The sequence below is a fragment of the Jaculus jaculus genome, chromosome 12 (assembly GCF_020740685.1).
Source record: "Jaculus jaculus isolate mJacJac1 chromosome 12, mJacJac1.mat.Y.cur, whole genome shotgun sequence".
Taxonomy (NCBI): Eukaryota; Metazoa; Chordata; class Mammalia; order Rodentia; family Dipodidae; genus Jaculus; species Jaculus jaculus.
Window position 1 is genome coordinate 19,520,001 of NC_059113.1, and position 16,908 is coordinate 19,536,908.

Genomic DNA, 16,908 nt, shown 5'->3' on the forward strand with positions numbered 1-16,908 from the left:
TGGTAGATGTGGAAAACAATAGGAAGGGGAAATAAAGTCCCCAGAGAACTCCTGGACAAGTCAAGGAGTGAGCATTGAGGGTCACAAGGCTCCACACATGAAACTCACACACTCAGGGTGAGACCCTGAAGCGAAGCAGTGCAGCCCACTGGTGAGTGACTCCACTCAAGGGGAGTCCAGCTGACAGGCCTGTGCAGGCCGCCTGATAGGAGCCCCCAGCCTGGGAAAGGAAAAGCGTCTCCCTGCATGCTGAGTACGCAGTACTCATTGTTTCCCCACTCTGTTTATTGTGAGGAAAAGCAGCATTTGAATCAAATTGTTTCATTACTAAATAACAGTACAGTGACACTCTGGCCTGTGTAATTAGTTATAAAGCTGATCTGATGAGGCAAACAGGTGCTCATGTACCTGGTAGCTGTCCATGTCCTCCTCTTCCTCCTGAAAGAGACAACGTATTACTCAGAACCAAAATAATCCATATATCAGACTGTCTACAATCTGCATCTCTCCCCACAGTCTGTCTTCCTTCCATCAGACCACCCACCCTCGCCTCACTCAGGAGACCCCCACCACACAGTCATCAGGAAGTTGGTAAGTCTGGGAGCTTCTCAGGGCAAGTGAAGAGGCTCCCCTGACCTTTCTGCAGAGCCAGCACAATGCTATCCCTGCTGAGCTTACAACCCCACTCACTAGAGGAAATCAAACACCTGCTGGCAGCATCTTTCCAGGCCAGTAGGGGTTCTGCAGGGGGGTGGGCACCTGAGGAGGTTAATCATTATCAGGCAGGTGGTTGGCCAGGCTGAGAAGTTTTAACCCCCAGCTCACCACAGACCACAGCAAAGCCAGTACCATTTTGGCATGGGGATTTGAAGTACACAAAGGAGACATCAAAGGGGCATAAAGAGGATGTGACAGAAGTGTCCCTGGGAAGGAAGCGGTGGTCAGACAGGTTCTGAAAGCCTCGTGTCTGGTTTTGTCTTTCAATAGCACAAAGCAGGACACAGAGACTTACATGGAAGGTCTCATGAGTCTTTGGGGATCTGAGCGGTCTAACTTTCACACATCCGATGCCCACCGACAAGATGCACTCCTCCATCAGCGGTAAAGTCCCTGACTCTTGCACTGACTTCACTTCGACTTGGACCCGCCGAGACTGCCCCTGCAGCACAGAGAAACCAGAGTGCAAATCACAGCCAGGGTCAAGATGCGGGTTAGAGAGACCCCTACAGGTGGATGGTGAGAAGAGCATGTAACTTCGGAGACAGCTATCTTAGAAATGTTAAATACAAATTCAAAATTAGGAAAACTTACTTCCTTTTAAGCAAGTAGAAAAATAAAACATGTTTTTACATTTATTTCAATTATAGCAAACATTGAAAAAATGTTTTCCTGGGCATGGTGATACACAACTTTAATCCCAGCACTTAGGAAGCTGAGGTAGGAAGATTGCTGTAAATTCAAATCAAGCCCAGCCTGGACTACAAAGTTAGTTCTAAGTCAGCCTGGGATAGAGGGAGACCCTACCTCAAAAAGGGGAGTGGAAGCTGGGGAGATGGCTTAAAGGTTAACACTCTTGCCTGTGAAGCCTCGACTCTCCACATCCCACATAAGCCAAACACACAAAGGTGAGGCAAGCACAAGGTTGCACATGACCACTAGGTGGCGCAAGTGTCTGAAGTCCAATATCAGTGGCTGAAGCTCTGCACACCAATTCATTCTCTCTCTTTCTCTCTTTCTGTGTCTCACTCCCTCCAAAATACAATAAAATAAGAGGAAAAAAGAAGGAAGGAGAGAGGAAGGAAGAAAAAAAGAAGAGAGGGAAGAAGGGGGGTTAAGGAGGAGGAAAATACTCTTTTTTGAGGGCGTGGTAGTTTGAATGCATGCCCCCCATAGACTTGGATGTTTTATTGAAACTTGTAACTTGCATCTCATGGCTAGAGGTGATGTCATGGGGGGTGGTGGATCTGGGTTCCATCCCTAAACTGTGGTTTGGGGTGGATACGATTTCCAGCTCAAATGTGTGCAGAGAGGTCTGAGCTCGGGGTCTGGCTTGTTACAGTTCCCTGCGGCTGTTTGGGTTTCACCGGCTTTTGGTTGTTCCTCTGTGTGTGGACGCTTGGCAGTGGCTTCTTCCAGCACTAATGGAACTTACCCTGGGTGTGTAAGTTTGAAATAAGCCCCTTCCTCCCATACACTGTGTCTGTTTGGAAGCTCATCCCAACCCTGAAGCTGACCACAACAGAGTGAGAGGAGGCCAACAGCGTCTCGCTATGCAGCTCTGGCCGGTCTAGTACTGTGCAGCCCAGCCTGCCCTTAAAACTCTCAGCAATCCTCCTGCCTCAGCCTGCTACACATTGAGAACACAGATATCAGTTACTATATCCAGCTAAAAGAAAATATTTTAATTTTTTTTTAGAGAGAGAGAAAGAATTGGCATACCAGGGCCTCAGCCACCGTAACTGAATTCCAGATGCTTACACCACCTGGAGGGCATGTGCACTTGCCTCACCTTTGTGTGTCTGGCTAACGTGGGACCTGCAGAGTTGAACATGGGTCCTTAGGCTTCGTGGGGAAGTAACTTCACTGCTAAGCCATCTCTCCAGCCCTAAAAGAAAATATTCTAACAAAGGAAGTGCAAGCAGTGTTTAATTTAAAAAAAAGTTCAGCTGTGCATGATGGCACCCGCATGGAACCCCAGCACTCAGGATGCAGAAGCAGGATTCCCACAAGAATGCGGCCACTCCAGTCTCCTCAGTGACTTCCAGGCTAGCCAAAGCTACCGAAATAAAAATAAAGGGCAGGAGAGATGGTTTAGTAGTTAAGGCACTTGCCTGTAAAGCCAAAGGATCTAGGATCAACGCCCCAGAACCCACATAAACCAGATGCCCATGGTGGCACATGCATCTGGAATTTGTTTGCAGTGGCCAGAGGCCTGACACACCCATTCTCTCTCTCTCTCTCATAAATAAATAATAAGTTTTTAAAAAAATAGAGTTCAATTTGCTGGTAATCAAATGAAAATTAAAGTAAGTGTGATATCCCTTTATTTTCATCAGCTAACCTAGAAATATTTCTAAAAATGGCCAAAGTTTATGAAACAGTCAATATTTATACCCTGTTAGGCAGGAAGTTAAATTAATACAAGCTTTCTCTAGGGCAGTATGGCTAAAATATTTAACCATCCTTTGCCTCAGCAATTCAGCCATCTGGGGGCATGTTCTAAGTAAATAATCAGGCATATGCATATACAAAAATATTCTAAGCTCTGTGAAGAATAGCAAATTTGAAATATAAATTACATGTGTGATAATGATGTATTTCAACTGTGGCATAGATAATAGAACACTCAGCAGTTATCAACATATTGCTGCAGCATGGGCTAAGGGAGATGGTTCAGCAGTTAAAGGTGCTTGCTTCCTGGGTTCATTTACCCAGTACCCATGTAAAGCAAGATGCACAAAGTAGAGCATGTGTCTGGAGATTAGTTGCAGTGGCAAAAGGCCCAGGCATGTGCATGGCTTTCCCTCCCTCTTTCCCTCTCTTATAAACAAACAGACAAAAATGAGGCTGAGGTAGGAAGATCATTGTGAGTTCAAGGTCAGCCTGGGCTAGAGCAAGACACTACCTCAAAAAAACAAACAACAGACTACCAACATCAGTACACACTCTACTTTTATTTAGAGAGACAGTGTGAGAGAGAGAGAAAGAGATAAAGGAGAGATAATTAGTGCACCAGGGCCTCAGGTACTAAAATCAAACTCCAGACTCTTGCACCACCTAGTGGGCATGTGTGACCTTATGCTTGCCTCACCTATGTGCGTCTGGCTAACGTGGCATCTGGAGAGTCAAACATGGGTCCTTAGGCTTCGCAGGCAAGCACCTTAACTGCTAGGCCCCAGCCCCACACCCTACTTTTAATACTATGCAGAAAGCCAGGTGTGGGGGCACATGTCTTCAATCCCAGCACTTGGGCGGGGGGCAGAGATAGAGGACTGCCCTGAGTTTTAGGCCAGCCTAGAACTACAAAATGAGTTCCAGGTCAGCCTGAGCTTCAGTGAAACACTGCCTCAAAAAATTTAAAAAAAAAAAACAAACTGCAAAATTAGGAAAACCAAAGGCAGGTGCTACATTGGAATCACTGCCTTCTTCCCAGAATAGAAAAGTGATTTTTCAGTGCACAATGAAGTGGTCAGATGGAAGCTGTACCTGCTTAAGCACTGTGGGGGTCTGAATCATCACCCCCCATAAACTTAGGGGTTCTGGAAGCCAGGTTCCCAGCTGATGGCAATTGGGAATTAATGCCTTCTGGAGGCAGTGTATTGTTGGGGGCAGGCTTATGGGTGTTATAGCCAGTTTCCGTATGCCAGTGTTTGGCACACTCTCCTGTTGCTGTGGTCCACCTTATGTTGGCCAGGGGGTGATGTCCACCCTCTGCTCATGCCATCGTTTTCCCCTGCCATCTTTTTCCCACAAGCTCCTCTTGGTCAGTGACTTCTACCAGCAATGCAAACCTGACTGCAACAAACATGTTTTCAGAACAAATCCTACATACTATATATTTACAATGGAACGCTGTAAAAAGAATTCCCAATATTTGCAAATTACTAACCTTAAATTTGGTTTATAAATTTTAGGGACAGAAGATAGCATTTCAAAAACAGAATCATATGTCCACTTTCAAGTCAATTACTTTTTCCCCCCTTCCAACAGATTTTAGCTCCCAGGAGTTTTTGTAGGACCAGGAAAATCTGCTTTGGCAACCACTGATCCTCTCAAGCTACAATGGGGTATAGATGCCCTTAGATCTGATCATTTCCAAGGACTGTGCATCAGATATTTTGTGGGGGAAATCCCTCAGAAAACATTTTAGAAATCTAAGGCAACTTTATAAGCATTTACTTACTTAACCTACTCTGAGTGTTTGAAGGGTGATACTCATACAAGAAGGTGTGAGGCAAGGAGTGGGGAAGAGAAGAGCCAAACACCAGCAATGCTCACTGCCCCACCAAATAGCTTTGACAAGCACACTTCAAGTGTGTCCCTGACTTCCTAAGCTGCTGCTATCTACCATGTATGGTCACTGACAGAATCCGCTCCCTCCTGTCTCCTCCACCCTCCGGTTCCAGATACTATGTCCGAAGTCCCATCACAGTAAACAAGCTACCCCAAGTGCCTGGGACCACCTCTCTCCCTCTCTCTCTCCTGCTTTCCAGCTCCTCCAACAAAAGTCCAGCTGTGTCTGAATAGGAAATCCTTTCCAGGCCTCCCAGGACTTCTCCAGGACTGGGGCGAAGATGCAGATCCTCACAAAACCTTTCCTGACAAACCAAAGACATCTCTGAACACTTAGCAAAGGGTGTCAGAAGGAGCACAGATGCTCATGTATCCCACTGACACTAGCTACACAAAAATCATCTTGGTGGGCTCCAGGGGCAGCCAAGGAAGATGTGTGCATTTTAACAGATGCTCAGGAAAAGATGTTCTTCGCACCGGTGAGAATTCTACTCCTGGCGCTGTGTCACACTGGAGTGGAAACGCCTTGCCTATGCTCGAATGCACCTGCTAAAACTCACTTGCTTCCTCTTACATTTGGAAACTAAATGGTTAGGCAAACATTAACTTTTTCTCAACTTTTTCTTTGCTTTTAACTTTCACTTTCTAGAACCATTCTACATTACTGTTTTAAGTCCCGGAAGTTCTCAGTGGACACAGAGCCTGCTGACGCCGGGTTAATGCGAAGCACGTAAGAGGCGTATTTCCAAATCACACAGGCAACTTAATTAAAGTGTGACACGAAAGAAGGGACCAGCTGGGGAGAGGACGACCAGCAGGAGGAGGGCAGGGGCAGGCAACAGGAGCAAAGTCTCCTTACGTACACATACAACTGTCGTGCCCATTACTTTGTATGCTAACTTAAAACGTTGTTAGCTGACCTACAGAGGGACAGACCGTGACACACCTGGGGTGATGTGACCTCTACCACACCTCTCTCTGCTGCCTGGACCTGTGTGCATTCCCACCACCAGGCTGCAGGACTCAGCGTCCCACCATGGGTGGAGCCCTGTGCAGTATGCAGTGTCTCTCCTGATCTTCATGCAAATGCCACCAAGCTGGTGCTACCATCCTCTGGACACACCAGGTGAAGGGGACAAGCCGCTAAAGGTCACACAGAGCTCACAGTCACACAATGAGGACTTGAGGGTGTGAGTGAGCCCAGCAGCTTAGCCCCTGAGTGTGAGCTGCGCACTCCCCTGAATTCCTGAGTATGCTCCTGCTGCTTGACATGCTTGCTTCTGGTCCCATGATTCTGTTTGTCCTTTGCAGTTTATCCTCTTTATTAACCTTTCAGGAGCTGTTTGTTTTTGTTATTTATTTCTGAGCGGAGAGATGGCCAACCAGAGCCGCCTGCCACTTCATACAAACTCCACACGCATGTGCACTTTGTGCATCTGGCTTTACAAAGGCACTGGGGAATCGAAGTTGAGTTGAAGGCTTTGCAAACGAGCACCTTTAACTGCTAAACCATTTCCCCATCCCTAGAAGCTGATTCTAAATATGGTAAATAGCAATTCTCCCAATACTAAAAGAAAATACACATGAGGTAGGGGGCAACATTAATGGGCATGGTCAGTCTAGATTTCACCATCATCAACATTTCTGATTAAAAAGGAAACCAGGGAGAATCGGCTTAGCGGTTAAGGCACTTGCCTGCAAAGCCACCAGGTTCAATTCCCCAGGACCCAAGTAAGCCAATTGCATAAAGTGGCACACGCACCTGGAGTTCGTTTGCAATGGCTAAAGGCCCTAAAGCACCAATTTCTCTCCCTCTCTCTCTTTCTTTTCCTCTCTCCTTACCTCTTTCTTGCTTCTCTCTTAAATAAAATCAAATAAATGTTTTTTAAAAAGTGCTTCTTAAAAAAAGAAAGAAAGAAAGAAATCCAGTATTAAGTCTCCTGGTGCTAGGCTGGAGAGATGGCTCAGCAGTTAAGGCAGTTGCCTGCAAAGCCAAAGGACCTTGGTTTGATTCGTCAGCACCCATGTAAGCCAGATGCACAAAGTAGTACATGTGTCTGGAGTTTGTTTGCAGTGGCTAGAGGCCCTAGAATGCCCATTCTCTCTCTCTCTCCTTCTCCCTTTCTACCTCTTTCTCTCTCTCAAATAAATAAATAAGTAAATAATTTTTTTAAAAGGCTCCTGGCGCCAAAGAATTGGATGTGAACATTAACAATCTTGTTACCTGCCGGAGTTGGAAGACTCCTCCTGTTGGGACATCCTTTGCAGAAATCACTTCCACAGGACAGTATTCACCATTCTCATTCTGTTCCAAGATCTGAACCCAGAATTCCAGTTTCCTGGTGACTTCACTCCACCTGGGAAACAGGCACAGATCTTTTTGTTTCAATATGGACAGCTCAGCATTTTGCAGAAGAGTTAACAATAAAAAATGACCTCTAAGCAGTAACTCACAGAATCAGTCTTTAGTTCAAAGAGAAATGGACAGGCAGGTGCATATGATAAATACAAGGAGAAGCACCCAGCTTAACAACAGAACTAGAAATGTTCCTTCAGTTTCTACTGCTGCTGTCTCCTGTTTTTTTTGTTTTGTTTTTTGTGGTGCTGGGATTGAACCCAAGTGGCCTTGCACATGCTAAGCTTACCACTGAGCTATACTCCTAGCCACTGGCAAGGTTTTTTGTTTTGTTTGGTTTTTTGTTTGTTTGTTTGTTTGTTTGTTTGTTTTTCGGGGTAGGGTCTCATGCTAGCCCAAACTGACCTGGAATTCACCATATAGTTCGGGCTGGCCTTGAGCTCACAACAATCCTACCTCTGCCTCCCAAGTGCTGGGATTAAAGGTATGCACCGCCAGGCCAGGTTTGGCATTTTTATTTTGTTCAAAAGGTACGATAATGACAAGTCTATTCCAAAATAGTTATTCAATAATTTAAGTGCTCTAACCAGGTGTGTGGAAGCAAGTATAATGATTATCTTTTCATAGACAGAAAAAGGTCATGTTTTAGAGACTTGACAAGGATCAGTGCTCAGGTCAAGAAAAAAAAATCTCACCTTCTAAATTTAGGATTTGCTAAAACCTTCTTGGTGCGGAAAGAAAATCCAGTTCTCATCTATAATTAGATGAAAGTAAAACCATCTTCTATTTCAGTCATTCCCTTTTAACTCTTCCTTTTACGTCAACAAATGAGCCTACCTCCTCCCATTGCTGATGCCACTCAGAAGCAAACTCTGCGTGGGCTGAGGGTGAGGCCCAGAAGAGCACTGCCTAACATATGTGTGGCCCTGCCTCAAGCCCGGGCAGCGCAAGGACAGACTGACATCACTGCCCGGGAGCTCGAGACGGAGTGAACGCAAGTGTTACAGCAGATCTGCATCTACATCCATAGCTGATTAATCAGAGAAAACTTCACACTGGTAAGTGACCATTATCCAAAACTTCACTGAACCATTTCTTAAACATCCACATGCTTTCGTCTGTCACTTTCCAAAGCCCACTGTCCTAAGGAAGTTTTAGTAGAAGATTAATGCCCTAGAGAAAAAAAGATCACCCCAGGAATCCAGCGATGCTTAGAAAATGGTAACCTTTAATCTTTAGCGAGGTTTTGTTTTGTTTTGTTTTGTTTTTGTTGTGTTTTTCGAGGTAGGGTCTCACTCTACCTCAGGATGACCTGGAATTCACTACGTAGTCTAGGGGCAGCCCTCCTACGCCCAGTGGCTTCTAGTGATTTTTTTTTCAAACTAGAAATGGAATGCAACATATATCTAAAATTTACCTATCCCGAAGACTCCGTGTTTTTGCTTGGATGATTCCCAAATCCCACAGAGCTGGGTTTCTTCGAGGATCATTTATTTTGTGTCCATATACTTCAATTGCCAGTGCCCCATCTGACAGATGCTCAATGAAGTCTTCAGTGATGTTAACAGAGAACTCCTGAAACACAGTAGCCAGTTAAAAAGCAGAAAGTATGTGCTTATGAGTACTTAAACCAGACATCATGCACTTAATTTCATCAGAGAGGAAAGAAACTGAAAATAGGACATTTCTGCTATAGACCAGAATTGTCATCTGACACCAGGAATGGAGGCTCATGAACTATTGTTCTTTTTTTTAAACTTTTTAAAAATTTTATTTATTTGCACACGTGTGTGCAAGCACACACACACACATGCAAATGTGCAAGTGCCAGAGTCTCCTGTGGTGGCAAACAAAAGCTCACATGGCCCTATGTGGGTGGCTGGAGAATTGAACCTAGCAGGTTTTGCAAGCAAGTCCCTTTAACCACTAAGCCATCTCCCTAGCTCTTGGACTAATGTTCTTGCCTTTAAAACAAAACTTTGATTAAATTTTTTCACTTTGAAAGTCTAGTATGTAAAACTAGCATTGTTTTCAATTTTATTAGCAATATTTTGGGAGCTATTTTTGGTTTGTGGTTTTTCTAGAGATAGGAACCCCCAATGCTAGGTAAATGCTCTGTCACAGAGCTGAAGTCCCAGCCCTGGGAGCTGCTTGTTTGTTTTAAAGCATAACACTATTAACATTACAGTGATTTATAATGTCTTGACTTAAATTTACTACATGCAACAGGTAGGAGTAGATTACAAAAATGATTTCCCCAGTTGTTTTTTTTTTTTTTTTTTAGAAGCCATCAGCCTCTAATAATAGGAAAAGAAATAATTACTACAAAACAACCTAATTTTGAAATCTTCTCCCAACCTGTCCACGTCTTTGCAACATTTTGCCATTAGGAATTTTATCCAGACAATTATGTCGCAGAATTTGCTGTCTCCTGCAGTAACTCCCCTAACAACCCTGTCCATCTTTCAATGTACTAAAAATGTAACTCTGGGGCTGGAGAGATGGCTTAGCAGTTTAAGCACATGCCTGTGAAGCCCAAGGACCCTTGTTCAATTCTCCAGGTCCCAGGTTAGCCAGATGCACAAGGAGGCACATGCGTCTGGAGTTCATTTGCAATGGCTAGAGGCCCTGCCATGCCCATTCATTCCACCCCACACACACACACCTCTCTCTCTAATAAATAGATAAATAAAAATAGCATCTTTAAAAAATGTAGCTCTGCTTTACACAGATTACAAAGAAACTTAATTCTTGAAAAAGAAAAAAAGAGATGGGTTGAGTGTAGCAGAAAACATTCAAGAACCACCAGGCCAGGCTCTGCTGGTTACATGCCAAACACAAAGTGACTGGAGCCTCTGTGGACAGTTTCTCCAGCTGACAGGGGAGGGGAAGGACTACCACTAAACAGTGACTGGTAAAGACCAGAGGAAAGAATGCCCAAGTGCTAAGGAAGGTGTCGCTTGTCAATCACCTTCATTTTCACTAAAACACTAGCTTCTTAACTTTTAAAAATAAATTTGGGGGCTGGAGAGATGGCTTAGCGGGTAAGCGCTTGCCTGTGAAGCCTAAGGACCCCGGTTCGAGGCTCGGTTCCCCAGGTCCCACGTTAGCCAGATGCACAAGGGGGCGCACGCGTCTGGAGTTCGTCTGCAGAGGCTGGAAGCCCTGGCGCGCCCATTCTCTCTCTCTCCCTCTATCTGTCTTTCTCTCTATGTCTGTCGCTCTCAAATAAATAAATAAAAAATGAACAAAAAAAAATTTAAAAAAAAATAAATAAATAAAAATAAATTTGGGCTGGAGGGATGGCTTAGTGGTTAAGGCGTTTGCCTGCAAAGCCAAAGGACCCAGGTTCGATTCCCCAGGACCCATGTTATCCAGATGCACAAGGGGGCACATGCATCTGGAGTTCCTGGCACACTCCTTCTCTCACTCTCTCTCCCTCTTTCTCTATCAAATAAATAAACAAAATAAAATAAAGTAAAATAAATTTATTTATCTGCATATATGTGTGCGTGTGTATGCACACACATGCCATGGCACATGTGTGGAAGTCAAGGGAGTTGTCTGTGCTCCACCTTCTGTGAGAAAAGGTCTCTTGCCCCTGCAAGTAAGTCTGGCCTACAAGATTCGGAATCTCTGGCTCCACCTCCCATTGTCATGGGCACACTAGGATCACAGACACATGCCCGCGTTTTGTCAGGTTTTGTGCTTGGGGAACTGAACCCAGGCTGACAAGCTTTGCAAGCAAGCACCTCTAATTGCTGAGCCATCTCTCCAGACCTTAACTTTTTCACATAACAATTTCTTCAGTAAACTAATTTTTTAAAAAACACAGATTGACTTTAGAGTACACACACACACACACACACACACACACACACACGTTAACATTTGATCATGGACAACGTGCACATATACATACTCCAGACACTGGCCACTGACTGAAACTAGGAAGCAAACTCACCCGGCAATGATCGAAGACAACCATGCACTGGGGTTCCTTGCTGAGAGGACAGGAGGAAGTATCGACTTCCGGAGCAACCATCACTGGCTCCTGCTGGTCCCAGAAGTCGTATTTGCAGAATACAAAGTGGGACAGGTGCTGCGGCAACCCTGTGGCTTGGAGTATTTTAACCTGCAGGGAAAATAAACCTTTACTTGTGTTTTGACGAGAAGGCTGCAAGGAGTACCCGAGTCCGAAACGCAGGCTCTGGACTGAGTGTGTCACTGACCGCCCATCTACCCAAGCTGCGTCTCATTTACTCTGGGGCTGTCCTGCATCTGAAATGACGCTGCCTGGCACAGGGGGACTGAGACGTGATGACCACGGTGAGCGCTGTGTGGCACTTAGAGGCTGATGAAAAACATCTGAGTTCCAGCTTCTCAGAACCTAACAAGTATATCATCCTCGTCAGTTCAGAAGATCGTTTTCAAAAACCAACACCAGGGGCTGGGAAGAGGGCTCTGTGGATCAAAGTGCCTCTTTGCAAAGGCCGGCCCAGGTTCAATGCCCAAGTACCCACATAAAGCCAGATGAGCTAAGTGGCCTATGTGCCTGGAGTTCGCTTGCAGTGACAAAAGGCTTTGGGAAGCCCATTCCTTCTTTCTCTCTCATATAAATAAAAATATTTTTTAAAAAATCAACCCCACCACCCTGACACTACATAGTGAATTCAAGGTCAGCCTAGACAAGAGCAAGACCCTACTTCAACAACAACAACAACAACAAAAAATATCTACCAACCCCATTCAGCAATATACATTTCATAGAAAAAAAAAAAACTTACATAAATGAACACGAACAAACCAAAGACAGCATCTGTGTCCGTCAGCAGAGGACACTCAGCACATGCTCTGGCTATCTACAGTGTGAAGAGAACAGGCGCTCAAGTCAAAGGACACACACTACACAGCTTTGGGGGACCTCAATACCACTGAGAATGTCCAATTTGATGACCTGGAGGGAAGGATGACGAGGCGTGAAGACATTAGCTTTGCCATTTTCTGGACTGACATGTACCAAATGCCTTCCCCATGCACAGCTCAGAGAAACACTGAAAGGAAGCATGCTCTGGACAAGAGGACCAGAGTCTATGGCAACCAGTGTGGTCAGAACCATGGGCTTCATCAGGCCCACACCCCTGGAAGAAACACCTGCAATGCGTGGGTGAGAAGCCAGTCTTCGTAGGCTCCGGGGCGCAGCATCTGATTTTCAATTTGGAGTTTCTGTGGTGATTCGTGACAGCTTAAAACTCCAGTTATGAACTACACAAAATCCTAAACTTAAGTGGCACTCGGGTGTGATGATCAAGCCAATTTTCGCACAACTGTTACTCATAAGTTGCATGCCTCACGCGGTCAGCTTAAGTGTGTGTGCTCTGACTGCCTCCCATCTAGTCAACCGAGTGAGTGAAACAGTTGGCTGTGGGGTGTCCGTTTTTGTGGTGCAGCACCGTAAAGATGAGCCTAAACACTGTGGAACAGTAAGAATGCAGGACCTCTCACCAAGCAGATGTCATCTGTGCCAGAAGAAAATGGGTGAACAAGTAAAAAGTCCATTTTAATCCACTTTTTTCTTCCTGTTGCTTCAACAGTCTAAAGCACCTAGACAGCCATTGTCTGACAAACTGTGAGAGAAAAGCTGGCACATTTTCTTCCTCTAAATCAGATCGAATTATCAACATTTCATAAAATGTTGAAATGTTGTCATGAATTTCATGAAATTCTTTTTTCCTCCACATATGAAAAAAAAAATGTTTATTAGGCTGAGGAGATGGCTCAGCTAAAGGCATTTGCTTTCCAAACCTGCCTGCCTGGGTTCAATTCTCCAAAACTCACACAAAGCCAGATGCATCTGGAGTTCATTTGCAAAGCAAGGCCCTGGTGGACCCCATACTATGTCTCTCTCTCTCAAATAAATAAATAAAGATTTCTGAACATTTACTGAAGCCAGGAGCGCACACCTTTAATCCCAGCACTCAGGAGGCAGAGGTAGGAGGATCACCAGGAGTTCAAGACCACCCTGAAACTACATAGTGAATTACAGGTCAGCCTAGGCTAGAGAGAGACCCTACCTCAAAACAAACAAAAAAAATATATCATACTTTAAGCTGAGGCACTGCACAGTGCAGGAAGAAGACAAGACTTGGGAGTCTCTGGTGCTCATTAGCTCGGGCACCATTATCAGTTACTTCAAGTCCCCACTGTCTTGTGAACTGTGTCCTACTAGAAAGGGGGAGATCTATAGCTACGCTACTAAACATAAGGCCGGTCACACCAGTGACAGCAAGAGATGACAGTAGGATCAGGCACTGAATAGTTGTCTCGCAGGTTCTGCTCTGCCCCTAAATTCCATCTGAAAGTCATTATATTCCCATAGAAATTCATTTCAGTCTTGAGGCTGAAATAAAGAAGATGTAATCTGCTGGTCTACCCTCTGTAGGATTCTTCTGAGGAGCGAGATGGCTGGGTATGAAGAGCATCAGGAATATTATCCAGATGCCTAAATCATGGGCTGTTTGGTGCGGTAACTTTTTAGGTTTTGGCATACAGAAATTTAAGTCACCACAAGATGTCAGTGTACCACAGAATTCAACTAGTGAGCACTCAATACAGAGGAGCCCAAGGATGGTAATAGGCATCAATGTTGTCTGGTGCTTTTAAAAAAATTATTTGAGAGAGAGAGGGAGGGGAAGCTTGAGCAAGAGACAATGGGCACACCAGGACCTCTAGCCACTGTAAACAAACTCCAGATGCACATGCCAGCTTGTACATCTGGCTTATGTGGGTACTGGGGAATCAAACCTGTGTCCTTAGGCTTCACAGGCAAGCACCTTTACTGCTGAGCCCATTCTCCAACCCCCTTTTTGGTGTTTTTGTGGCAGTATCTCACTAGACCCCAGGCTGACCTGGAACTCACCATGCAGTTCCAGACTGGCCTCAAACTCACAGTGATCCTCCTACCTCTGCCTCCGAAGTGATGGAATTAAAGGTGTGCATCACCATGCCCAGTGGGGCTTGTAATTTTACTTAATATAAGTGTAAGTACAAATAGGTGTGCATTCTCTCATTACAGAAAAATCCATCCAGACATCTTGTAAGGGCCACTGACTTCATCACTCACGGACCTTCCCTGTCTCCGCGGGCTTCTTTGACTTCCCACCAGTGCCCTGTGTATTTCATATAGTTTATCTGTCCTTGTCTTTGCTATTACATGGTAGGCAATGGTCTCTCAAAAGCACTTCCCACCGAGAGGATAAGGCTTCTAGGAGAAATGGCAGGTTCCAGATCTGGGGAGGAATGCGCAGGATGAGACCAGAATGTTTGTCACACCCAAAAGTTATTACAGTCCTTGACAGACAGGGTTACATCTGCAAAATTCAAGAAACAGTTGAGTGGCTGCCACCAGGAAGATGTGGGAACATTAGAGTATCAATATAGGTAATGAGACAAAAGACAGAGAGGGCAAAGAGGGTAAAGAGCCCAAGTGGTATCAGGACCAGGAAAGCACATTCCCAGAATCAGTGCTTTTCACAGAAGAATCACCTCCACCTATGAAAGCCCCCTTGCTCTCCTACCACACAGCACTTCATGCCTCACCACCAACACGTGCCTGGCACACCTTAAAACATGAAACGGCATCGGCAGAATCCAGAACAATGAGAAACTGAAGGTCGATGATGCCGGTTCTATAACAAATACACTGCAAGGTGAGAATGAAGAAAGGGGAAGGAGAGAGAAAAGGAAGGAAAGAAAAGGAATAGGGGAAGAGAAAGGGAGGAAAGGAGAGAATGAACCAAAATAGAGATAAAAGGAAACTTGGGTATATCAACAAAGACACTTCAGGAAACTGCTGGTGTCTTCAAGATGCTAAGGAAGTGTTAATTCTGAATATTATGGTCATGGTGACTTTGCCCATTGTTTGGTGGTACAGATCCTGCTCACAGATGAAAGATAATGGTGGGATGGCCTCAGACCACTCCTAAGGGAGGTGGTACCATGAAGATGCATGACTGGACACCATGGGCCTTGAGGTGACTAATCTGGAGCAAGGCAAGTAGGAACCAACGACACACTCCTCACTACGTACATGTTAGCAGCTTCCACTAAATTTTAAGAAATTTTAGCGTCATTTTTAAAAGCCCATGTTAACAAGAAATGATGCCACAACCTTTAATCCCAGCTCTTGGGAGGCAGAAATAGGAGGATCACAGTGAGTTCAAAGCTGGCCTGGAACTACAGAGTTCCAGGTCAGCCTGGGCTAGAGTAAGACTCTACCTCAAAAACAAACAAAAGCCCATGTTGAGTCAAATACACCTTGTCATTTGCTGTAGTGGTGAAAGGTGATCTTTTACAGCTGCGATCATGTCTGTCACCTCTAGAATGGGCCACATGGGGTCACCATCTCTGATAACCACAGGACCTCAACAAGAGAAGTGCTAAAATCACACAAATCAGTAAAGATGAGCCCGTTAGTGAATTAAGAACCCCTCATACTGAAGTGACTCCCGTCCCAAAATGGGGCGTGTCCCAACTGCAACACAGAGGCCTACCGAAAGCAGCCCAGTCAGCTGCCCGCTCTCTGCGGCCAGGGTGGAACTTACTCCTGTTAATGGTGGCTTCAATTCTAGAAATACTGAGGAAGAGGCCTAACTAGGATGGGTTACAAATCAATAGCTTGATCTAGGCTTCCTTCATCCACCTTTTTAAAAACTTTTTATTTACTGATTTATTTGCAAGCACAGAGAGACAGGGAGAGACTGGGCACACCAGGGCCTCTAGCCACTGCAAACGAACTCCAGATGCATGTGCCACTTTGTGCACCGGGTTTTACATGGATACTGGGAAATCGAACCCAGGTCCTTAGGCTTTGCAGACAAGTAAGTGCCTTAACTGTTGAGCCATGTCTCTATCCCTTTACCCACCTTTTAACATGCCCCTTTATTGATTTTTTAAACTTTTGTTTATGTATTTGCATCTGTGTGTATGGGTACACCAGACGCTCTTGCTGCTGCAAATGAATGCCAGACACTTGGGGTACTTTTTATGTCCAGCTTAAGTGGTAGATGTGGAATTGAATCTGGACCTGAAGGCTCTGCAAGCAACTGCTGAGCCATCTTCCCAGCCCCCACTAATGGCCCCCTTTAAACACTATTAGGCCTTTGCTGATACCTTAAAACACTGTGCCTGGCTCCTCCAAAGAGTCTCTGCAAATGCAGAGCTAGCCCACTAGGGGGCATCTGGAAATGCAGACAAGGACAGTATTGCCAGGGAAGAATCAAAAACATGACAACCATCCACCCAGCAATAACCCACAGAAACACCACAGCACCTGAGTCAAGGTTTTAGCTAACACTCGCGTCTGAAGCCTCAGTCTGAGCCACATTTTTCTAGAATCTCCCTCAGACCCTGCGGTCTGAATTAACATCCTCTCCCCTGTGTGCTGGACATCTGGTGACTGCTCAGTCAGAGCACTGCTTCACACAGCACTGGCCTCTGCTCACACCTGCACGTCCCTAACACTGGACAGCAGAAACCTG

At 45.1% G+C, this 16,908-nt stretch overlaps 1 protein-coding gene across 2 annotated transcripts in view; it reads right to left on the bottom strand.

Annotated features, from left to right (window-relative positions):
• Kif13b (kinesin family member 13B) overlaps positions 1–16,908 on the bottom strand; it is a 190,449-nt gene that overhangs the window by 56,235 nt on the left and 117,306 nt on the right. For both annotated transcript variants that reach the window (XM_045131922.1, XM_045131921.1), the window contains exons 22-26: positions 11,334–11,504; positions 8,787–8,944; positions 7,238–7,370; positions 1,013–1,159; positions 409–438 (exon numbers count right to left, since the gene is read on the bottom strand). In XM_045131922.1, the coding sequence (XP_044987857.1) occupies positions 409–438; positions 1,013–1,159; positions 7,238–7,370; positions 8,787–8,944; positions 11,334–11,504 (639 nt within the window). The remainder of the gene's footprint in view (positions 1–408; positions 439–1,012; positions 1,160–7,237; positions 7,371–8,786; positions 8,945–11,333; positions 11,505–16,908) is intronic.